Here is a 25,097-nt window from a genome sequence, read left to right as displayed (position 1 = left end):
AGAGGCGGTGCTTCCACATACTACCAAGAGATGGCGCCAAAGACAGCGCGAGCGCTGCATCCCGGCATTTTTGTGTCCACGTGGCCCAAATCAGCAGGAGGCGCAGCACACCACTGTAAATATTAACATTTATTTCAGTATACAATTTAGCATCTCTCCACACATAGTTTGGCCTGGCCGGCGTGGTTAAAAACAAAATAGTTAAAAGCTCCATTACATCTTTCCACTCTCTACATTTTGGTTCACCGTTATTCGCTTTGCATAAGAGCGCGACGTCGCCACGCGCCCGCGCGGCCGTTCGGACGCCAGGGGGGAGAGGAACCATGTCGCAAAAATCTGTCGACAGACCGTCAGTCGCCACAAGCTTTGTGAACGCTCGCTCGGGAACTTTGCGGGGAATCAAATGCGATCGGACACGGAAAAACAAACAATGCTTGTGCAAACGAACGCCTCAGTCACAAGAATTAATAATGTTCATGAAAAAGTTGCATTTTGGTCTCAGTAAAGGACAATCAGACAATGGATTAGAGAGTCTGCAGGCGGGAAAACATGGTAAGAAAAACAGAATCGTACAAAAAAAAAAAAAAAAAATGCTGAAATGTCTTCACGACGGAGGAAGTGCGTTTGTTCTTAAGATGGCTGCCAAACTACGACAATGATAACGAGGCGGCGACACTCACAGGAATGACAATAATTTAAAAAATGCAAATGAGTCCAAATAAATACACGCAAAATTTGTACAGTCCACTTGGGGAAGACTTTTTCTTTTCGTTTTCAGTCGTCCCACTCGTCGTCCTCCTCAAAGTCTTCTTCCTCGTCATCGTCATCGTCGTCGTCTGAAAGCAGGCAACACATTTTTTTTTCTTTTTTTTTTTTTTTTGAATGGATGACTTTTTGGAAATGTCACTTTTTCCAGAAATATAAAACTTGAGTTCAGATTTATATGACTTTTTGGAAATCAGACTGGGGAAAAAAAATAGCAATTTTGGGAATTATACGACTTGAATGATATATGAGAGTTTTTGGACATATAAAAACCTTTGAGAAATATACGAAATATTTGAGAAATATGCAAATCAGACTTTTTGGGGAAAACATTTTTTTAAAGAAATAGAGGGCTTTTTGCAAAATATGCAGCTATTTTCTGAAAGAGACAACTTTTGACAGTTTTGAAAAACATACAACTTGTTTGGAAATATACAGCTACTTTCAGATGAATTCCACTTTGGAAATATTTTTCGGAAATATACCACTTCTCTTTCGTCTCCAACATTTTTCGGAAGCTTATGACTTTCTGATTTTTTTTTTCAAAAAAATATGTAAATATACCACTATTTTTAGAAATATTCAACTTTGTTGTCAGGAAGAAAGATCTTTTGGGGGAAATACATGCTATTTTCTGGACGTTTTTTTTCTTTCTGAAATAACATGAGCGACATTTGACTGTATTGCCACCGCGCGCCAAGCGGGACAAGCTGCGCACCTGAAGAGTGGATGGCTTTGCTCCTCTTCTGCATGACTTCCATGAGGGCGCCCACGATGCCTGCGGGGGGCGCCGGCGTCGGGGGGCTGGACTCCTGATGATCCGACACCTGCGGAGACCAAGGTGTTACCCAGGTTCAGGTGATGACATCACGTGCGGGCACTACCTACCGTCTTGAGCTGGATGCCCTGGCGTATTTGGTCCAGCAGCGCGTCCCGCCCGCCGCCGCCGCAGCTGCCGGGCGGCGTCTCTCTGTGGTTGTGCTCCACTTTCTTCAGCTGGGCACCGCCCCGAATCTGCTCCAGGAGCGCCGACTTCCCACCGCGGAGCGGCGAACGAGGCGCGTCGCTCCGTACGACGTCCGGCTCCGGTGGGGGAGGAGGGCCCGGCGGAGGGGGCGGCGGAGGAGGCGGGGGAGCGGGCGGGGCGGGGCCGGCCGAGGTGCCCCGACCGGCTGGCGACTGGTGGGCCGGCGGGGGAGGAGGAGGTGGCGGCGCTTGCAGGGAAGCGTTCGAGGGAGGCGGGGGCTGAGAGTGCTGCTGGTGGGGGGGGGCCGGCCCTGGTGGGAGGAGGGGGGTGGCGCACCCAAAGTTCCCGGCCTGGTAGGCGGCGGGGGCGGAGGGGCCGAGGAGGGGGCGCGGGACGGAGGCGGGGGAGGAGGAGGGGGAGCCCCGCGACCTCCTCTGGATGGGGGAGGAGGAGGGGGAGGGGCGGGGCTACCGTGCGGGGGCGGGGGAGGAGGAGGGGGGCCACCCCGAGAGGGGGGCGGTGGCGGCGCTGCACGGGCGAGAAGACGGTCGCGTCAACAACAAATAACACCAAAACAACAACACATAAACTCTTCCGTTCAGCCATCCGCCTCTCATACGCGTACTCTCCAGCGCACATCTCTCCACTTTACCCTTGAGCACGCGCACGTTCTCATATTTAGTCGTCCTCATCCATCAAACTCACTCTCTCTCGTTCACACAAACTTTCGGACTTGCGGCCACATTGGGATGTAAAATTTGACAGAGGCCAGGAATTTTGCATCGAGTGTTTGGGCCGGATAACGCACGCAAATAAACGAACCAGCCGATTGACTACCAGTGTGCACTGATGGCTGCGCCTTTCAAATGTGCCAAAGAGCTCTCACGCAGGTAGTACGTTTGTGTCAATGAATACGCAAGATGCGGCCTTTCCACACCTGTTCATGCAAGTCCTCTCCTTGCGTTGTCCTCTTTAGCGACTCCATGCTCAAGAGCTCCTCAATTATCTCAAGACTTGATGTACTTTTTTTGTAATTGTGGTAATAGATATTAATTTATTGAACAATAACATCTACATAAACATCTCAAATGTGACTAAAAACAAAATATCAATCATTTAAACCAAATGAGCAGAGGATGGAGTAAAAATAAGTGTAACAATTACGATTAGTAAAGAATAAATAATGCAATCAATAAATCTCTTACAAATGAGTGTGAAGCTAAGTTCTTTGCAATGAACAACACAAGGAACAAACTTAAACAGTAAGGAAAAAAGATCAAAAATTGTATTGTCTTTTATCGTCCTTGTGAAATGTTTTTCAAAAAACGCAAGGCCTGCCGCCGCACGGTCAGTGAAAACCCAGCTAGAAAGAAATCTATATATTTTTTTAAACTGAGGGGGAAATTAGTGGAGGACGTGAACGAGAACAAAAAGAATTGAGATCAAATTCATCATTTCAATGTGCCCGACAAGTAACGGTCGCTACATTTTGGCGGACGACGCGGCCGGCGGCGGGCCTAAAAAGTCTTCTCCTTCACACTCAACCAAAGCTTGCCAGGAAGTGCGAGGCTTCACTATCGCTACAATCCACTTCATAAAGCGGATTCATTTGGCGCGGTGGTGGGAAAATCTCACTCGCTTCTAGACGCGGAAATGTATATTTGGCGTATGTGCTCCGACGTCATCGCTAGACAAGACCCATTACCCCATTTCTTTCGTGCAGAAAGACACACCCACTGCACTCCCACAAAGGCCCACCAATGTTCAGTGCCACCTACTGGAAAAACGCGGGCACTGCAGGGACGAGATGAAATCATTGAATGATTCAAATTTTTAAAATTAAAAAGCCCCGCAGGCCGTGTGGGGCCCGCCAAGGCTCAAACAATAATCCTCTCACATTCTCGCCCTCATCCATGTCTCCCACTTGGACACAAACGCCCCCTCTCACATGAATGTATCCTCCCCCCAAACCCAGCTCGTGTTCACATTCTCACACCCGCTCACAGTAACTCACAGGAAATGACCTCTCTTGCAAAATATCACCCTCTCACACAAACTTACCCCACTCACACACACTGCTCTCATGCTCATTCACCCTCTCATCTCATACACACTTTTGTCTCTCTCTCTCTCTCTCTCACAACCTGCTCTTTCGCCGACACACACACACACACACCCACACACCCACACTCACCCTGCCTCCTGAGCTCGTTCTTGACGGCCTCCACTCCTCCTTTCTTCTCGATGAAGTCGTAGATGACCTTGGAGGTTTCTCGGTCCTTCAGCTGAGCCTCTGAGATACCGCACATGTCAAAGAGGTTCTTCAGCTCCGGGTCCAAATTGTTCAACTAAAAGGAAGGCAGGCACAAATACACACACGTTGTTGTTGTTGTTCATTACACGTCAAAGGCCAATTTACGGACATCGTTGTGCATCAGTTGGTGGCGCTGTTGTGACTGTCACTAAACTGTCACCATGACAACAAGTCCACATTTTGGAGGGACGTTTACATGTGCGTGACAACAATAGCTTATTGTTGAGTGATGTCATCGTGCGGCCACCACAACAAACATGCACACAGGGCATCCTTATTGTGGTGCCGTGTGTGTGCGCGCGCGCGCGCGCTCGCTACTCACATCAAAGCCCGTGTTCGGATCCCAGCCCACGTGACCGATGTGCCTGGAGGACGAGACGGGACAAACAAACGCAATCAGGCCGCAGTGAAGCACGCTCGAGCGCATGTGCATGCTAAGTAGCTAAATGCTAGGTCGCTACATGCTTCGCGCTGAATTGTATTCGCCACATATTCGCCATTTGCTGAAAATGCGTCTTGACTGGTCGTTGGGAGCCGAGAGGAGACGGTCAGAGCAGGCAGAGACGACTAAAGCCTGCCGCGCTAGGTGCGTATCGTTTTTGGTGGCTTTTCCATCTCACCAGAGCTTGGGGCGTGAATCTAACATGCTTGATCTTTTTCACCTTTTCAGGTTTAGAAAGAAAACAACTCAACAGGTGCGTTGTTAATAGTGTGTTGTTTGTGGGAGCACATGGCGCTTTTAGTACGTTTTTCTTTGATGCTTTTTCTCCTAGCTGGTTAAACCACGTGTAGCCTACCTTATATTTGCTTGGAAGAGTGTTTAGGCCTTCATGTTGTTAAAGTTTTTGAGGGTCTAAACATGCACAAAGGCTGAAGACACTTTACACACACACATCCCTCCTCCAACACAACTGATTCAAATGATCGACTCATTAGAAGCCTGATAATGATGCAAATTATTTGAATCAGTTGTGTTGGGGGAAGGAAACATGTCAAACGACCGGACGTGGGCGCCCCAGCTATACGATATGATAGCGCTGATACTGTTTGGCGCAATAAAGTTGAAGTCATTGCTTATTTGTTGAAAAATACAATCGAAAAGGACCTTCAAAAAAGAATTGCATATTGAATCGCAATCACAAACACTTTGCAATAAGAGGATTTTTTCCAAAATCCTACTCGCCTTACTAAGTAGCTACATGCTAGGACGAAGTTACATGTTAGCTAGCTGCTAGGTGTGGATTTAAAAGCTTCCTTTCCGTCAGTTGTACAGTTCTGTTGTGCTGGCTGCGGTACACATTTTTTTTCCTCAACAAATGCTTTGGAGGACATTGCCGAGCAACTTTAGCTCGAGGAAGGAAAAGAAAGCACACTGACTGGAAGTTGCTGGGCGTGCCGATGTCGGCCTTGGTCAGCTTCTTCTTCTTGACTTTGTTCTTCTTGTCCTTCCTGTGACTCAGCACGTTGTTGACGTGGTACTGAGAGCCCAGCGAGTTGAGCAGGCGCACGTTGTTGATCTCCGGGTTCTTGATGTCCACCGTGGCCATGTGGAGCGTGGGACCTGCGGGGGACGCTTGGGTTACTCAAGACGGCCGTGACACCTTTTGACACACTTGAACAATGCTAATGCTAATAATGCTAGTGGCTCCACAGCAACAGCGATGGACAGCAGTTGACAAAATACGCAGTCCGATGCCTCTGCGAGTGGTTAAACGTAAAACGGCGACATACAAAGTAGGTCCATGTTGCGCACTTTGAATACATTTACAAAGAAAAAAAAAAACTTGTCAACAATTACAAGTATTTTCCGTTGTACCAGTTGTACTCCGTAACAGCCTGGTTCCGCCCGGTGCGGTCGCTTTTCCATGACACGTTTTCAAGGTGTGCGGTTACAACAGAACCGCTCGTCAGAATCTCTGCCAAGCTGGTTCAAGAAGGCAGGCCAAGGAGACCCGTGACATCTCTGTCCTCTGATTGGCCGACAGATGTAGACAGATTTCTCTAAGCAGCCAAGGAACTCCACTGCGGACGCCCGTTTCCTGGTTTTAAACGAGCCAGACGAGGCCGCAATAAGCAGTTTCACATTGCGGTTTGCAAGTCCAAACCCACACGTTGCATCTCAATAAAACACAAAGAAGAGCAAAAGTGGCGGTCCCAAAAAGCTTCGCTGGGCTGAGCGCGAGCACATGCGGCGCATCGCGCTTACGTCACCTATTTGGGGAAGTCGGAAGTCAAGATCATGTTGCGGGTTAGCTTGCTACATGCTAAGTATTTACACGTGAGCTAGCTACATAGTAAGTAGTTAAACGCCAAGCAGTTCTACGTACGGTAGTTGCATGCTAGGTAGCTACATAGCGAGTGATTACATGTTAGCTACATGCTAAATAGCTACATGGTGACTGCATGGAAAGTGCTCATCTCTTTTTGACATCAATGACACTTTGTCAATTTCATCAACACAGATTGAATAATTCCTCCTCCTATCAAGTCTATTATGAATGGTTGCATACGTCTGCGTGGTCCTCGTCTAGCATCGCTTCAAATATCTTCACTCCTCCAATTGCTCATAATCTCTACAAAGCGCAGCAGCACCCTTAATCCGCAGCAGCTAATCCCGACGCAAATCCCTCCACCGACTTGCAGCAAGTCGCCAATTCTGACGTCCGAGCATCTTTGATATTCTACTGGACTGAAGCGGCATCGCAAAGGTTAGCGGAAGAGTCGAAAACAAAAACAGACGAGCGCGGGGAGCGAATATTTGATTCCTTTGCAAACCTGGCAGGTTTGAAATGACATTTTAACAAATGCAGTCATCTGCAGTTTGTGTGTCAATCTAACCCGAGGCCTAGGGTGCCACCGTTATCCCCAAAATGATCATCATCGCAATTACTTTTGATCAATATTGCTGTCATGATCATTAAAAACATCCGTTTTTTAATTTCTATTTGTAGCAGTACATTTCAGCAAACAATATGTGACGAGCAAATAATATCCGTAAGCCACTTCACCGGTGAGCTGCACCTAACGTGTGTTCCTGATATCCACAAAACAATTGAGACAATTCAAGAGAAGTGTGTATCAAACTGGTATCCCTCCCTGTTAATCCATACCCAAGAAGTAGCTATCAGCTTCAAGAAGGTTGGTGATCCCTGACCTAAAGCTAACCCCAAAATCCTTACACTAGTGAACTTCTCCCTCCAACCCATAAAGCCAACCTAACACTCAGCTATAACCTTGAAGCTCAAGTCAACCCAAACCTATATTTTTCCAAGAATATGTTCCCAGCAGACCCACTAGTTAAAACAGGGCATTCTGATGAATATTGCCTTTGCGGAATATAAGTTAAGCAGCAAAATGCACTCGTTTTTAGCCATCTCTGGGGGCGGCCATTTTGTCAGGTCAGCCGTGATTGGTCATCGTGAGCAGTTGTGATGTCATTTTCTGTCGACAGAAGACAAAATGGCCGCCCCCCAGATTTGGCTAAAAACGAGTGGATTAACAGTTATTCCACAAACGCAATTACATCCGAATGCCCTGTTTCAACTAGTGGCCTTGAATAGAACATATTCATGAAGAAAATATGTTTGTGTTGACTTCCCTTTAAATTTATCACTTAAGTCAAACCCTAACCAAATGTCCAAACAACGAATCTAACCCTAAATTTGAACCCTCAAAGTAACAATTTACTAAGAATCTACCGTTCAGATTGCAATTTTGCGTCAAGTCTCAGCTAAGCAGAGATGCCATCGCTGAGTGTGTGCTTTGTTTGTCAACACTCGCCAGCCACATGACAACAAAGCGGCGGCTTGGCGACCTACTGATTAGCCGCACCAGCAGAAGGTTAGCTGGCCTGTGCGCCGCATGCCGCACAGATGGACCGACTTCCCGCGCCGTGGATTAACCTGCACGACACGCCGCACTGTGCCGCCGAGGCACCCGGTCAGCACGGCCAAAAGCTTTGTCCCTTTAGGGCCGCCATACCTTCCTTTGGCTGAAGCGCAAACGGAACATTAGCTACTTATTATTCCACGTTGGGTTTTTGTGGCTACCAATTTCTATCCCGCATGAAATTTTGCACCTCTGAAATTCACTGGAAAACAAGGTTAAAAAAATATATATATATATAGTTGGAAAAACGTTTTGGGTATTCTGCATGAATGTGAGAATTGGCTGTCCCAAAAAAAAAAAAAAAAAAAAAAAAAAAAAAAAAAGGTTAACATACCATTTTTAGACACACCAATTTTCTCTGCAAAACAAAACAAAAAAATGAACACAATTACTAGCGGAGCAAGGTGGTCGTGAAGGAGGAAAAGGAGAACAAAAACAAGAAGGAGAAGAAGAAGGGAAAAAGAGATGAGGAAGAAGAAAAAGAAGGTCAAGGAGGAAGGAGAAAATGAAGAAGAAAAAAAAGATGGAAGAAGAAGGCGTGCTCAGAAGTTGAAAAACCAAGACGCAAGATGGCCGCCGCGAGGTTAGCCGGGCAGGACGTGGCGAAAGCCGGCGAGCGAGTCATCGGCGCACAACAACTTGCCCGTCTTGCGTTGTCTTCGCCCGAGCAGCTCGTTAACAGACACTCGGAAGCGTTTGGCTTCTTCTTCGCTGGCGAAGTTCAAACCGATCTGGTTGGTCTGAAGGACGTGCACACATACACACGCACACACAAAAAATAAAAGAAAAAAAAGTCAAGTGTCAGTTTGCTTCTTTTCTTTTTTTGTTGGTCATGTGCATGACATTTCAAAACAAATAATGGAACAGCACATACTTGCAGATTGGCACCTGCACACACACACCTATTTGCAGACTTTGTAAAAATATTCTTTATTGGGGGTGGGGCAAACCTCCACAGAGAACACTTATTGGTGGCATATTCCCGCCCGCTTATTCAAGAATTTTGGGGCTGACATTTTTTGTTTTTCCTCAATGCAGTTATAACGGGGGTCAGTTATACTGCACACGGACTTTTGCTACTTGCGGGCCAGCCCAGTCTCCGAGTGGGGCGGGGGTCGGTGGGGCACAGTACATACATTTTAGTCCATTCTGTTGTGTCCTCGCCTCATTTGTGCATTCGATTGTGGGTGCACCCCTCCAAAACCAGACCATTTCATTTCTATTTTTCATATTCTTTTTAATAATTACCATTTGTAATGTCAAAATGTGATCCAGTTCTTTTGAGAATGCATCATTAGAAAGGAAGCTCATGATATCCCTAATTAGCTCCAAACGATTGAGAAATATAATCAAATGCTAATATTCATGGTTATTTTTGTTAACACATTTTTTGTTTTGCTTTTCCCATGTATTGAATGTTTATCATCATTTGATGACATTTTTCCGTGGTTTTGAAAAACATTCTCGCCCCCCATTGGATTACAATGACCATTAATTAAAAGCGGCATTTTTGCTTTTTTCACAAGCCAGCCAGCCAGCACAGTCCCTCACCCCCAAAATAGAGGGGGTCAACTGTATTTACTTTTCTCCAAGACATTTTCCTTCCTCGCACATTTATTATTATTATTGTTTTTCCATTGGCACAATTTTGTATTCAAGTTTGACGATTAGAAAAGAATCCTACTCACGTCCCCGACAAAGGAGATGAAGTAGGACCTGGCACAGCTGATGGAGAAGTTGTGGTAGAGCTCCTGCTCAAACATGGTCTTGCCCTCCTGAAAGACAAAAGGCCCGCCCACTCAGTCGGCTCCTCGGCTTGCCGAAGATTCCGCGTGGGGCCGTTTGTGGAGGCCGCCGCCGCCGCCGCCGCCTCGACTGCCCCGTCTCACCTTGATGTCAAAGACGCGTATGAAGTAGGACCGCTGCGGGTTGTCCTTGACCAGGCAGGCCACCCCGCAGCATTTCTTCAGCCAGCCGCACGTCCGGTCGGCGGCGTACACCTGAACCACCGCCGAACACAACGTCTGTAAAACAAAAAACAACCGCCACAGGTTCACGTCACGTGGAGTCTCGTGGCCTGCCGCAGTGTCTACATGTCCACATATTTTTGTGTGCGTGTCTGTGTGTACAAATAAATCGTAGCGTGGCGACGCTGGTTGATGCAACTTCAGATGGGGGAAGTCATCAGCAGCGCATTTGAATGTGCAACTTTTGGAATAATATTAACATTCTTCACTGGGTCGACGCAGAGACGCTTATCATCTCTGAGATGTAGGTTTGTAAACCACTGCAATGACTATGCCATCCCTGTAGGTGGCGGCGCCGCCTCTCTTTAGATTTGGGATCGGCACAGCTTTCGAGTAGAAGATAAAGATTAGGCCTTCAATCACAGACTGTCACATCGGTTATGAGAAAGAGACATGTAAATGCGTTCAAAATTGCACAAGTTTAGGCACCTCACACTGAAACCCAGGATGTGTATGCGTCAACATTTGGCAATTGTGTGTAAACACACTATTAGACAAAATAGAATACTATTTGGTTTAATTCTTACACAGTTAATCTACTTGTATACACTAATATAGCTCCTAATAATAATAATAAAGGGCGTTATTAATAATACAAAATGTACCTTATACATCTATCGTATACATACACACTTCTACATGTTCTTTTCTATGACAATAACATTAATAATACTACAATATTGATGATGATAATAATATAACATAGTCATTGTTGTTACAACTCATTATTAAGGTCTTCCTCTTTCCTATACTTCTCAAAAATGTTGATTTGATATCGTTGTGGGTCACTATTAAGTCCGTTCCAGATTTTCACTCCCAATACAGATATACACACAAGATTTTCATTGTTGTCCTTGAGCACTTTATCTTTAAGTTATATATTTCCCTCAACTTCAACTTCACAACAATGACGTAACCACATGAAGACCACAATCACCTCCACTTTTCCAATCCCTGCCTCACATCATTTCCACACAAATATTCACGAGCACTGTGCACCCAAAGTTTGTCTTTCTTTTCAAATACTGGAGGAAAACACATCATTGAACTGGTCATTAGTTAGCGCGAGTAACAATTAAAGCCAAAGGCCAGCAACTAATCCTCTCTGGTTGAGGATTACAAATATTCACAGGGGGTTTAATTCCACTGGTCACAATTTGAGGGGTTTTCCAAGTTGGTTGGTGTGAGAATAATAATGTATATCATGATTCATGTGTTGGATTTTTCGCAATTAGGCTTGTTAGCTTTGTAGGTTTAGCTTTATGTTATATAAAAACAACTTTTGACTGATAGTGTCACAGAGGTATCATGTCAAGCTTTAGTTATTAGCGTGCTCGTTTCCATTTCTAATGGTGTTTGAATGCTGACAATTAGCTTGTTACAAAAGACAGCTTCTTGAAAACGGACATCATGTACATAAAATCGAACGATCATGAGACACAAAGAGGGTGCAAAATGAAAATAGACTAATATTTATTGTATAGTAAATCCCCACTATTAGCTGGGGCTCGGGACAGAGCCGTGCCGCTAATGACAAACCAGCCAGGAATGATATTGCTCGTTTGAATATTTCAAAACATAAATATACAACAAATTACAACCCCTAACACTTAAATATGATGACAAACTCCTTCATGACGTTACCCTTGGAAACAATGTCTTACGGATTTGATTTTCAAAAAACCATCAAAATTGCTGCAGAGACTCATCTATCAAGGTTACTGCAACCTAAGGCAAGTTAAATGCACGACTTTTGAATTCCACTTGAAATGAAAGACCAAGTTCCCAACATCCACAATGTACCATGTTGTCCAGAATTGCTAATTGCTATACCCATGAATAACGTGAATGGGAACTAAAACCACATCACTGTTTTGTTGGTTCCACTACCATGATTGCGTGGTATTTATTTTAAGAACATTCATTTATTTTGAGATTTCAGACTACTTTCAGACTCATAAAACCCTACCTATTTGTTCAAGATTAGAGAATCGCGAATAGGCGGGGGTTCATTGTATTCCAAGAGGCAGAATAATGAGCCGGGGGCGGGGGGTGTCTGCAAAGGAGAAAAAAAAAAAAAAAAAAAAAGAGTACGCTCGAGCTCCTAAAAAGTGTGCCAGAGTGATGCAGCACATTTGAACGTGACTTGAGTTGCGCACGTTTGCTGCGGCGCAGGTGCACCGCACGCGCAAACTCACCGCGCATTTCCTGCCCAGGTAGCCGAACAGACAGTCGTTCTCCTGCGGGGTCAGCAGCAGGGAGCCCACGTTGGCGACCCGGCGAGGCAGCGGATGGCTGTTCATGGTACTGTTGTTTGTGCAGGCCCCCGCTAAAAAGGACGCGGGAGCGGTCCGACGAACCCCACGCCCCAAAAAAGAAAAGAAAGGAGAAACAAAACGGCAATTTTTACACGACGTCCATGCGGGCTGCGGGCGCTGTGGCCTCCATCAGCCGGATCATCACCGCCGACTTGCGGGCAGGCTTGGCTGACTTTGGAGGGCGGCCAAGGACCGGGCGTGTCTTCTTGGACTACCTTTCCAACGCAAAACGACCGAATTCCTCTCTTTGGTGTGGAATAAGATACACAGTCGTCCCTATTTGGGTTCTTTAGACGAGGAAAGGTGCGAGTTTCATCGTTCAAAGTGCAGCAGCGACAGCGGTGATGCGGCCATCCAACATGGCAATTGGCAACTACATGGGGCGTACCACTTGGGCGAATGCGCTGAGGGGAGTTTTGAGAGTCGCTATAAACGCCCCCCCAAGTAAAGAGCAAAAGGTGGACTCAAATAACTCACAAATTGTCACCAATATATATGATAATAAAGCTTTAATTCAATAAACATACTCTGAGGGAGTTTAATACGCTTTATTTGACTCGTTCTTTTTTTACTCGTTTTTACCCAAAAGTGGTTCGGTCCGAGGACTGCAGCTCTCTCGCTCTCTGCGGAGGCAAAGCAGGGAGAGGCGGGGCTGGCGTAGTGACGTCACGCGCATATGCCAGATGGCTGACGCTTCGTTGCAAACTAAAAAGCCCCCAAAGTCCTAAAATATTAATCGTGTATTGTTCACAACTGCTCATCGAATTCAATAAATTTAACCTGCAGCTTCACAAGGAATTAAAAAATACAATAATTTACTTCGTAGAAAGAGTGTTATGTGGCGTGAAACAGGATCAAAACACTTCAAAGGACATTATTTACTCAAAACGCCCAAACGTTAAGTTTTCACCCTTTCCTTTGTTTCTAGAGCACATATTTAATCAAGGATGCAACTATGAATTATCAACCGCTTCGATTTAAATTATACTTTGCATCATCGAAAAATGAGCTCATTTTTGTCACTTGTTACACTTTTCTAATTCGTCATAATACCTAACATTTGCCCTACGTCACGTTTTGTTACGACCGTGGCAACGAGCTAATAAAGAAAAGGGGAGGTGCTGTCGGCTTGCCTCGTGGTTACTATGGCAACGTGTCAACAGAAGCGTTGCGTGGTCCTGTTTGCAACTACTCTAGTTTGACAGCTCGCTTAGTCAACAATGTAAAACGGAGCAGATGTAAAAATACATTTAAAAAATGTCAGAGCAGGAGGGTGAAACGATCATTCCTTCGGGATCAGAGGAGAACCAAGGAGAACCAGGAGGTGAGGAGAGCCAGGGAGCAGCAGGGAATGAGGAGCACAAGGATGAAGCATTGCTAGAATCAGACCAAGGAGAACCAGGAAATGAGGGTGAGCCATTACCAGATGGAAGCACCTCTGAGAACCAGGGAGAACCAGGAAATGAAACCAACGAGACCTTACCAGAGAATGACCAAGGTGAGCCAAGAAACGAGGACGAGCCGATGCCAGGGGGAAGCACCTCTGAGAACCAGGGAGAACCGGGAAATGAGGGTGAGCCATTGCCAGGAGTAAGTGCCTCTGAGAACCAGGGAGAACCAGCAAATGAGAGTGAGCCATTACCGGGGGGGAGCACCTCTGAGAACCAGGGAGGACCAGGAAATGAGGGTGAGCCATTACCGGGGGGGAGCACCTCTGAGAACCAGGGAGGACCAGGAAATGAGGGTGAGCCATTACCGGGGGGGAGCACCTCTGAGAACCAGGGAGGACCAGGAAATGAGGGTGAGCCATTACCGGGGGGGAGCACCTCTGAGAACCAGGGAGGACCAGGAAATGAGGGTGAGCCATTACCAGGACTAAGTGCAGGATCAGAGGAGAACCAAGGAGAACCAGAAGTAAGTGCCTCTGAGAACCAGGGAGAACCAGGAAATGAAACCAACGAGACCTTACCAGAGAATGACCAAGGACAACCAAGAGATGAGCATGAGCCAATACCAGGGGGAAGCGCCTCTGAGAACAAAGGAGAAGCAAGCAATCAGGGTGAAAATTTACCAGGAGCGAGCACGCCCGAGGACCAAGGAGAACCAAGGAGTGAACATGAACAAGGGAATGAAACCTCATCAGAAGTAAAAACCTTAGAGGACCAAGGAGAACCAGGGAATGAGGATGAGACGGGATCCGTAGTAAACCCGTCTGCACTCCAAGGAGAACAAAGCACCGAAGACAATCGGGAGGCTGAGACCTTAGCAGGAGTTAAGACCTCAGATGGAGAAGCGGGAGGTGTCGAGGAGCAAGCGGCTAGCAGCTCCGGGCCAGGTGAGCGCGACACACCGGAGATGACATCAACAATCAGCCGCTAAAATGATTCAAATAGACTCGGAGTGAAGGCTAGCATGCTAGCTAATAGCATTGACGAGCCTCACGTGATGGTGGTTCATTTGTCTTGAATCATTTCACGACTGAATAACGATGAATAATCATCTACGTTAGATGAGTTGATATTTGTCGACATCGTGGATGCACGGTGTGGACGCTTTCTCCTTGCTGTTTGTTACAAACCACCGTCAAGAAATCCAAACAGATCAGTAGCCTCCATTTTAAGCGCTTTGTCGACATCTTGTGGCATTTACAATACAATACAATTTTATTTCTATAGCGCTATTTCACAACGGCTACAGATATAACAAAGCACTTTAAATACAACAATAAAATAACCATAATGCAACAAGTGAAATCATTAATTGAAAACAAAACACTATATACAATAGACACCGACCGGAAAAACAGTCTCAAAAGCCAATCAATAGAAATGTGTCTTCAAACGGGTTTTAAAAATGGCAAAGCTCTTGCGGAGTTTAATTACATGTGGGAAGGGTAAAACTATTTTTAAAATGTTGACATTTTGACAGTAATACAGGATTGTTTGTGAACGCGCCCCCCCCCACGTCAAAGGAAAACTCAAAAACCCCAGATCAAAAATCCACGAACCTTTATTGCATTCATTTCTATTTTTTAAGCTTCATGTATAGCCCCTTCACAAATATGCATATGAGGTGCAGCTATGATTGTCCACTTGGGGTCGCCATTTTCCTGTTTTTCACTGTACTATCTGTGACTTTGAATGCGTTGGCTGTAAAAGGCTGGCCTGTTGAGTGACGTGGGAGTCAGCGAATAAGAATGCAGCGTAGGCGGAAATCGGTTGCTTAATCGACATGATGGAAGCCTGACGTTTGTTCATGCGTGCAGATGAGCAGTGGGCTGAGGACGGAGAGGAACATGGGACACAACCGACGGCTACAAGTGAGCTTTTCCATCCTGGGATGTTCTTGAGTGTCCCGAAAGTGTCCCGAAGGCGCTTGGCAATTTGTGCCGCGTGTTTCCAGTCAAGGTGACGCTGATGCCCGCCGGTCACATGATGAGCGCCGCCTTCGCCGTCGGCAGCAGCGTCCAGCAGCTCAAGTCGCACTTTGCCGCCAAGCTTCACGTGCCCGCCGAGGTCCTCAACATTTCCCTCGATGGTATCGACACATTTTCTTTTCCTCGCTTCCATTCTGACCCCGCCTTCGTTCTTGCTCCTTTCTCCTGCCATCTTTTCCTTTCTTTCTTTCTTTCTTTCCTCCTTCAGTCCCACCTGACTTCTTTTTAATTGATGCATCTTTACATGCAGCAGTTGAAAGCTACTTTTCTTCCTTCTACCGCAGGCCAGCTGTTTCTCTTTTCCCCCCCTTCATTCTCTCTAATCTACTTTTGAGCTTGCATCCTTGCTTGAAGCGGAAGTCAACCCAAACATCTTTTTTTCAAGAATATGTTCCCAGCAGGCCCATTATTTGAAACACGGCATTCGGATTAATTGTGCCTTTGTGGAATAAGAGTTCATCCAGCCGTTTTTAGCCATCTCCGGGGGCGGCCATTTTGTCACTTCCGTCGACTGAAAATGACGTCACATAAATCTCCGGGGGCGGCCATTTTGTCACTTCCGTCGACTGAAAATGACGTCACATAAATCTCCGGGGGCGGCCATTTTGTCACTTCTGTTGACTGAAAATGACGTCATCTTCAGTTGACAGAAGTGACAAAATGGCCGCCCCCGGAGATGGCTAAAAGCGGCTGGATGAACTCTTATTCCACAAAGGCACAATTAATCCGAATGCCGTGTTTCAACTAGTGGGTTTGCATAGAACATATTCTTGAAAGAATTATATTTGGGTTGACTTCTTTAAGAGCATTTTTCTGCCCTGCAATACTGTTTCCATTTTCTCTGTTCTGGAGGCATATTATTTGCAGTTATTCGCAGTACCTGTCAAAAAAAGAAAAAGTTAGTTTAAAAGTGTCAATAGTACTGCCAGCCTTTCTTTCAAATGAGCACACACCTGCCAATAAGACCTAGTGGGTGTTTTTGTTGAGCATATTCAATTACATGTGGAATATATGTGAAGGGGGAGTTAATTTTAAAGTCCATACATGAGCTACAAACGTTTTGACTCCTTTTTTTTTTTTTTTGGCAGCTGTCCATAAAAAGCAACGAACAGCGCCCGTCTCTGTTTGCGGCTTGTCTGTTTCATTGCACTTTTCAGAGGACCAAAACCAGCGGCGTGGCTAGACATTTTACTGGGGGCAAAACTAAATACCTCACTGAGGGGTGGGCCGTAAGTCAATGTGCACGTGCACTTTTGAATGCTCGTAAACCCGCTCCGTAACGGAAAAGTCATTATCATACTATGAAGTCAGGCTTTTGTGAAATAAAATGCACACACATACAGAATCTTGCCCAACATGCATAATACAAGCAGGATCAAGTCTCCCAAAAAAAGCAACAATTTGCTGAGCTTCATTTTCTAGCTGATGCCATTTTATTTGCTGTAGCTTTGCTTTTGTGTGCTCTCTCATTGTCTACTTTTATCTCACGCGCTGATTTGCTAGCTAGCGCCTAAACCCGCCCCAAAAGACAGCAGCGCGCGTGCCCGCTTGACTGCGTTTCAGGGCAAGAGGCTCGGGATGAGCAGAGCCTCTCGGAACTCGGAGTGGAGGCGCGCGGTGCCGTCAGCATGGAGATGACGTCATCGGACCCCCGCGCTCAGCTGCTGCTCGCCGATGCCGATTCAGAGCGGGAAGATGAGCCCCACGTCATCAATGTGAGCCCGATAACTGGTAATGGAAACTTGTGGGATTTTGCTTTTATTCTTTTTTTTTTTTTTTAATCGAGATGCACTATTTTCATGTTGAAATGAAAGCAAGAGAGATTATCGACGTGGAAAGATAAGACAGAAACTCAGGACTGCGTTTTTGGTTGCTTTTTGCTCAGTGTTTCGCAACCTTTATCGAGCAGCTTTTTTACATGAGGAAAAATCCGACAGCAGAGCAAACAAGTCCCCAAAAGTATTAAGAATGAGTGAGGAACGATCTCATTTGTGTTTGCTTCACAATAAATGTACTCTGTCAAATGTGGGCCTTTTTCGCTGAACACAAGTTCTGATTGCTCAGTCTGATACTCTACGTTGTAGACGTTTACCCCATTAAGCGTTTGGAACCATTAAGCAGGGGCGGAGCCAGAAGGTGGCTAATGGGTGGGCCTGAACATTTCTCTCACTTGACATCGTATATTCAAATAAAAGGACAAACTCAATATGAAGTTCACATCTTCCTTAGACAACCACAATTATGCCATTCTTAATATTCAATATATACTATACAATATACAATAAAAAAACACAACGAAACACAAATTCAAAAATAATTTCATAATTTACAAAAAATGTAAAAGTATATCTGTCAATCTGTCATAGCTCCGCCCCCGACATTAAGTCAAATTGGAAGATTGCAGCCAATGGTCTCGCCCTGCTTCAGATGTTTCTTTTTTTTTCTTTTTAAAAAAAAATATTTTTGGAATTGACACACGCTGTACCTCCATGTGCCGTCCCAGATGACGGCGAGCCCCCCCGGCGGCAGAAGGCCTTCCTGGGCGGCTACAGGCACAAGCTGACGGGCGCCGAGTACCACCACGCCTCCTCCCAGACCCCGCGCAGGGCCAGGCCCGGCCGAGGGGTGGACATCGTCAGCCGCGACGCGCAGGTACGCGCCCTGGCCGGGAAAAGAGATGCGGCGCTCACGGAGGGCTGACGCCGCGTCCCGCGCTTCAGACGGCGGAGCAGGTGCCTCAGACGCAGCAGTGCGCGCCCAGCGTCACCACGCAGATGACCAGCGTGGGCTGCTACATCTCCAACATGGAGGACAAGCTGCTCAGCCCGGGCCGCTACGTCACCGCCGACGAGTACCACGACACCAGGCTCAACGCTGTGAGTAACGCCCACGCCTGACTGAAACTGCTACGGCGCCAACATGTACCAAAAAAAAAAAAAAAAAAAAGCCAGGGCAGGGATTGAGACTCAGCGAGCTTTGGCCGGCAGGTGATCCGGCTGCAGGCGCACACCCGTCGCTGGCTGAGCTGCCGGGCGGTGGACCGGCTGAGGCGGGAGCGCGACCGTCGCCTGGCCTGGCTGGACCTGCAGGAGCGCAGGAGGCACGAGGAGCGGGCCGAGCAGCTGCAAGACAGCCACGGCCGCTGGATGCAACCGCGCAAGAGGGAGGACCTCAACCTGCTCTACAACGCCCTGGAGAGTGCGTGCAAGAATTCTCATGTTTTAGTTTAACAGTAAACCTAAGCAAGGGGAATTACAGCTTGGCTATTTCAAGTCCGCTAGCTTAACGCTAACACGTAATGGGAAACGTCATCGATGGGCTAAGCAAAAGCATTGCGGCGGGGCTATCTGGATGGATTCCCGTTCATTTCAACGGCGAAAGGCAATTTGAGATGTTTGTGTGGCACCCAAGAGTGGAGGAGCGACAAGGAGCACCAGATCAACGCCACGCTGCGAGGGGCCGAGAGGAAAGCGGCCCTGTGCTCGCTACTGGAGCAGGAGACGCAGTACATCGCCACCATCGGACGCCACGGCATCGCCATCAGGAGCAACAACTACAACAAAAGCGTCAGGAAGTTCCTGGACAAGGTCACAATGCAAACGTTACTCGAGTAGCGTGTCTTCATGTTTACGTTGTCATTGTGCCTCAGCAGAAGCACTGTTAGTCAACAGGCCAGAAGCACAACTGAGGGGTCCGACTACAAGGATTGGGCGTATTCTGTCTCAAGTAGCATTAGCACCTCCGAGAGTAGAAGCCCTAGTTGTACCTAAGCAAATAATACCCACGCTGTAGTGTGTGTAGTAGTACTGCGAATAATAGTGCTCGGCAATATTCTGAGCACGATCGGCAGGAGTTTTCGTCCTTCAACTAGTAGCAGTACGGCGGGTGTTTTTGGACGCTGGAAAGAGCATTCATATGGGGATTAGCATTACAGATATTTAAATAGCTAGACCTGTCACCAGGAGTATTTACTTACTGTAAGAGTACTTCCAGCAATACGTTGAGAACTTCAGAGCAGGGCTAGAGGTGCTAGGCCAGTGCTGAATTGGAAATCCTAACGAGTTGCGGGTGCGTGCGCGCATCAGTCGTCGACGCCTCACCAGTGGCGGGCGGCGGACGGGCGCCTGATCGAGATGGACACGCCCGACACCATCCGAGCCAGGGAGCTGGGCGATCTCTACGACTGCGTGGCCATGTCGCCCGTCAGCCAGGAGCAGCGGCTCGACATCCTCCTCTGCCTCAAGCAAACCGTGGAGGTGAGCCGGTATTGAATCGGCGTTCCTTCCACGGAATCGATTCCGACGACGACGACTCGCTGTTGTCATGAATGAAACATGATGCGCGCGTCGTAGAATCTCTTGATCAAATCCAACACTTGCGCCGCAACTTGGACCTGCTTTTAGCTGGTCGAAATTCGAGTCTGCTTTCGGTCACCGAGTTATCGGGCGGGCGTGATTTCAGACACCGCCGGAAGGCCCGGCGAGGTCCGACGAATTGCTAAACACGGTAAACTAGGCTTGCCACGGCCGGAAAATGCAGAGGCGGCCGTTTTCACGCCAAGCGCACTTGCGCCTGTCTACCAAAGGGCCCGATGACTGCTGAAGTATAAGGAGGAATCGTACTCTCTGCTTAATGACTCAATTTGAATGTTTTGCATATAAAGCCAACTAGGAAATTGACCAAATTGTTTGAAAAACAAACCAAAATTGCAAAAGAATTCCATGCAATTGAATTGTCATTCAAAGTTGCACGGCGATTGAAATGTGATTTTTGCTAGCGGATTGTCGATGTTGGCGCAGGCGCACCCGTGCCCGCTGACTCGGGAGATCGTGGAGCTGATCAGCAGGGAGGAGGACCTGATGCGACGACAGGTGAAGACGGCCAACCTGGAAGGGCTGAGGAAGAGGCTGTGCACGTACTTCCTGCAGTTCATCCGCACGCCGGGATTCAACCCTGAGGTGGCCAAGCACCTCAAGGTACGGAAAAACACTTTTCCACATCTTATGTTAAGGCTTTTTGTTTTTTTTTTTTTTCTGAAAACGATTCAAGTCAAACCATGCGGCGTGTCGGCGCTGCCCGCGCTGGGCTTCGCACTTGGGTCTGCTCAATCTCAATCATGTTTCTTCGTTTGAGTCTTGTCACAAAAAGCTCCATTTCTCCACTTTTTGGTCAGAACTGATGTTTTGGGTGAAACCAAGCCATGCCCTGCTGCCGATTGCTAAAGAACGGGAAAAGCTACAAGCGAGCGGTTTGAACTGGTTCCGCGATTTGATACTGTCAGAGGCCAAGATTGTGCGAGTCTTGAAAGATCCGGCAAAAGGCTCCAAACGGCTGGCAAAACACACAAAGCCGCGTTGACAACAGCTGCCAGTCAACGAGTTCGACGTCAAAACTCATCTTTCTAATGTCAAGTATTTAAAGCACTTGATGTTTTGGTGTTATTGCCTTGATCAAAAATCCACCTCCAAATTCTTTGCACAACACCAGTCACGACTTCAAATGAGTCTTTTCTCGTTTTTTTTAGTGAATAAAAATCTAAGAGTCACCTTTAATCTATTTAGAAAAGTGAAGCGCGGTGTACAGCCTGAATCAAAAATATTGGGAGATATATTTGCCTCAGGCTGTACTGTCGCGCTCATTTTTTAATTCCATATTTCAAAATTCAACACAACATCATAACGACAATGTAAAAAAATAAGCCGTATTATTTGTCAATTTTTTGCGGGGAAAGGAATTTAAACGGCATCCATTTTGGAACACGGCTGTAACAAAGTGTGTCTGGACTCAACGTGGGCCTCATTGCGCAATCCTTGGGCAGGTGCCCCAGAGCACGTCGCAGCTGAGGAACGACGTGTTCCTGTGCCACGGCTGCCAACGCTACCTGAGCTCGGCCCACTTCCGCTCGTGCGCCCGCGCCCACCTGAGCCGCCGCTGCCTGGACTGCGCCCGGCTCAAGAACATCGCCGGCAGCCGCGACGACTTCTCCTGCTACAAGAACATGCTCAAGAGGCTGAGGGACGCCGAGCTGCTGCTCAACAAGGACAACGTCATCCCCTTCACCCTGCAGGTGGCCTCGCTCGCAGATGACACACACACACACACACGGCCGTGTCGCACAACAACAACAACAACAACAACAACGTGTGGCTCTTAACATGTTCTCCACAACATATTTCGCAGATGTACAATTTTTGGGTTTAGCAGCAAGCAGGAGTCCAAGTACTCACATATTCATTGAATATACTTTGACTCCTTATAGCTGCTAAACAAACCCACAAAAATGACATCTCTGAAACTCAGTAGTTGCTGAGACTTTTGGGTTCAAAGGACGGCGCCCACGCCCCTTTTTACCCAAAATGTCACAAATCGGCGGGCCATAGCTCCCAAACGCCCGCTCCGATTGACCTCAAATTTGAGATTTAGTGCGGTGGCATCACGAGCTACAAGTACAAGTTTCATCCATAATCCAAATCTGCTTGGTTAAAATGTTCATAGTTTGGGCATGGGACGACCCTGTCGATTTAATTTAGTTCTTGTTAGCTTTCGTTAATCTTTTTAGATATGGAGTAACTGTCAAGCGCAAGATTTAAAAAAAAAAAAAAAAAAAAAAAGGTCACTAAGTATTGAGCAATAAAGTAAATTAAACTACAATTCTCAATTGACGTTTTGACCTTCCTTCCTTTTGTACGGACACACAACAATACCAAAATAAATCTCAAATCAACTCCGAAATTGACAAAGACTAAACAAAAAAGGAGATTTTTTGCTAAAATTATACTTTTACGTTTATAAACATAAACTGGAGTTTCAGTTAGTCTTTCTTTTTTTGTCTGAGTATTCTTAATTATCCGTTAAAGAAGAAGTCAGGGCGACCAATCACGTCTCACCTGTTTTCTGAAGCTGAGCCATGATTGGTCGTTACCTGAGCCCTGAGCAGTTGTGATGTCATTTTCAGTCGACAGAAGCGACAAAACGGCCGCCCCCAGGAATGGCTAAAAACGGGCGCAGCATTAAGTCTCATTCCACAAACGTAACATGAGTCCGAATGTCGTGTTTCGACTAGTGGGCGAAAAAAATATGTTTGGGTTGACTTCCCCTTGGAGAAGAATAACCTTGGCGGCGGCGGCGCCAGCATGTAACAACGGCTCGTGTCGGCGCTCAGGTGGAGGACATCCAGTACCTGGTGGAGGTGATCTGGGGCTCCCGCTCGGCCCTGAGCGGCAACGGCGACCTCTTCAGCCTGGTCCTGGTCCGCTGGGAGCGCCACAAGGACTGGAGCCCCTGGAACTGCGTCCTGCTCTGCAAAGACGAGACAGACGCTCACCTCCTGGTGGAGGACGTGCTCAAGGTCGGTCGCTGGCGCACGCTCGCCGGAAAAAAAAAAGAAAGAAAAAAGTACTTGCATTCACGTCATGAGCGCCATTCAAATACAGTAGTGCAGGAGCATTATTTCACTTGAAAGTGAAAGACAAGTGAACTCTATTTAGGAAGTGCTGCTACTCCTACCAGTATGCGTGTATTAGATGGGTACTTGAGTGTAGCTTGAAGTATTGCCACGCCAGCCATTGTTGTGAGCGTTTCCTTCAGGTGTACGACGTGCCCGTCATCCGCGGCATCGAGCACAAACACCTGCTGGCCCGCCGCCACTACAACCACGTGCCCGCCATGGCCGCGCACTCGGCCAAAGCCGCCTCCGCCTCCGCCGCCGCCAAACGCGGAGCCCGCTGCAAGTGACAAAGGGAGCGCCGCCAGTCGCAATATTTTGGAGCCTTCGCCACTGCCGCCGTGTCGCTCGCACGATGCCAGCTGGGGGCTCATTTTACAACCCAAGTATGGCTAAACATTCGCCCTGGGTAAAAATGGAATCGTGTTAAGAATTACGGAGAAGTCAAACATGCGAGCGACAAAGTCATTTAGTTTATGGATCATTTTCTTGAGCCTGGACTGTCGAGGTTCGAGTGAGCGAGCGAACAAGCCTCCCCTCCTGGTATTCATTTCATAAACAACAAGCTCGGTCACATGGGTGAAGTCCTTCAAAAGCTTGACTATATACATATACATACATACATACATACATACTGTATACATTGCAGCACATATTTGAATTTTTCAGTTAGAGCCTTGTGAATATTGTCATGCAGGTGAAAATTCTACTTGAAATCATATTTGTATGATTGCCCTTTGTTCAAATATACTCTCATCTGTTTGAAAAAAGCATAGCTTAAATGTTTATGTCAATTCCAATGTCGATTTTCATTGGAAAGGGTTGTTTATCCTCTGGGAATGTCCAACGTTTTCCAACTGGAGGTACATGTGCAGGAAAATAAAAGTTTCTGCTGTTTTCCGGTGTAGTCATTTGTGTTTTAATTGATTGCTTTCATTTGTTATATTATGGCTATTTTGTCGTTGGATGTAAAGTGCTTTGTTACAGCTGTTGTGAAATGCGCTATATCAATAAAGTTGTATTGTAAGGGTCATGGACAGTAGCTTTATGACTCCTTTTTTTTCACTTAACTGTACAGTACTTGCATTTGAAGCGCACTCATAACTCAAATTTGTGCTTGGAACACAAAGCATCAAATTGGCCCACTCACCCCCCTGTATGGCGATAATAGCGATAATGGTGATCGTTTTGGTCACGCTAATGGCGGTACGTCATTTTCATTCAGTTTCATGTCTTGCCACAGCCGCCGTCTCGTATCCAAGCATGAAGGGAAAGTGTGAGTCAGCACCTTTTCGAGGCGGATTTGAGAAGCCAAATGTAAAACGCAGCTTGTTCCGTTGAAGCGGCACTGTTAATATGAAAAATGAAAAAAATCACATCTGGAAAGTGCAGTCGCACCACCGCAAGCTGAAAACCACACCGTCAATAATCCACATCATCCTGGGCCAAATGTGTGTGAACAGCTCGTTACACTTTGGACAATCCTCACTCGTCTTTTGTTATTATGACTTTTTTTGTTTGGATTCCACAAACTCTCCTCTCCTCATCCTGATGTCTTGTTGCCATTTAGTGCCCGTTTCACATTTTCCACCAGTGCGCGCGCGACATTAACGAGCTGAAAAGCTTCCAACCGAGAGCATTTTGATGTGTTCCACGTTGGCGGCGGCTCAGTGCCGGGAAAAGACTTTCAGCCTCGGCCAGTCGGGGTGTGTGGCCCTTCTTCTTACGCACCAAATCCAACCAGTGGACTGCAGTCCACTGCAACTAGCGTAGCATTAGCAACAGCCGCTAACATGTCCAGCAAGACTGCATATGGGCACCTTCCTAAAATAAGGGCCAGTCTTTTTTTTTTTTTCCCCCTTCGGAAAACACGAACAACTGAACTGATTATACGGTCGCTCTTCAGACCTCGACCACTAGATGGCGCCGGCAAATTTT

General features: G+C 46.8%; 2 protein-coding genes and 1 long non-coding RNA gene across 5 annotated transcripts in view; 1 reads left to right on the top strand and 2 right to left on the bottom strand.

Moving 5' to 3' along the window:
- Positions 1–114: 114 nt before the first annotated feature.
- Positions 115–12,735, bottom strand: wasla (WASP like actin nucleation promoting factor a). Its single transcript, XM_086027332.1, is given in 13 exon segments — positions 115–836; positions 1,484–1,592; positions 1,654–2,035; positions 2,037–2,060; positions 2,062–2,260; positions 3,927–4,080; positions 4,369–4,411; positions 5,424–5,607; positions 8,269–8,292; positions 8,578–8,674; positions 9,623–9,709; positions 9,824–9,958; positions 12,160–12,735. Coding segments are annotated over 13 exon segments (1,605 nt in total). The 5' UTR covers positions 12,265–12,735; the 3' UTR covers positions 115–774.
- On the top strand, positions 12,070–24,201 carry iqub (IQ motif and ubiquitin domain containing). Its single transcript, XM_086027328.1, has 13 exons — positions 12,070–14,614; positions 15,545–15,598; positions 15,682–15,816; positions 17,279–17,446; positions 18,219–18,367; positions 18,436–18,591; positions 18,703–18,913; positions 19,127–19,302; positions 19,801–19,971; positions 20,515–20,691; positions 21,534–21,782; positions 22,878–23,063; positions 23,303–24,201. The coding sequence occupies exons 1-13, from the start codon at positions 13,537–13,539 to the stop codon at positions 23,447–23,449; spliced, it is 3,057 nt and encodes a 1,018-aa protein (XP_085883454.1). The 5' UTR covers positions 12,070–13,536; the 3' UTR covers positions 23,450–24,201.
- LOC147149362 (uncharacterized) overlaps positions 16,438–25,097 on the bottom strand; it is a 41,161-nt gene continuing 32,501 nt past the window's right edge. For all 3 annotated transcript variants that reach the window (XR_015086384.1, XR_015086382.1, XR_015086383.1), the window contains exons 6-8: positions 23,222–23,439; positions 22,896–23,071; positions 16,438–16,595 (exon numbers count right to left, since the gene is read on the bottom strand). This is a non-coding gene — a long non-coding RNA (uncharacterized LOC147149362). The remainder of the gene's footprint in view (positions 16,596–22,895; positions 23,072–23,221; positions 23,440–25,097) is intronic.

Source organism: Filicampus tigris, chromosome 4 (genome assembly GCF_054856515.1).
Source record: "Filicampus tigris isolate MCC_2025a chromosome 4, RoL_Ftig_1.0, whole genome shotgun sequence".
Taxonomy (NCBI): Eukaryota; Metazoa; Chordata; class Actinopteri; order Syngnathiformes; family Syngnathidae; genus Filicampus; species Filicampus tigris.
Note: the sequence above shows the minus strand (reverse complement) of the source record. Positions and strands in the feature narration are given on the sequence as shown.

Coding starts and splice junctions, on each gene's coding strand:
- iqub (XM_086027328.1), top strand. CDS start 13,537: ATGTCAGAGCAGGAGGGTGAAACGATCATTCCTTCGGGATCAGAGGAG. Junction 18,914..19,126: donor GCTCTACAACGCCCTGGAGA/GTGCGTGCAAGA, acceptor GTGGCACCCAAG/AGTGGAGGAGCGACAAGGAG. Junction 19,972..20,514: donor GCCTCAAGCAAACCGTGGAG/GTGAGCCGGTAT, acceptor ATGTTGGCGCAG/GCGCACCCGTGCCCGCTGAC.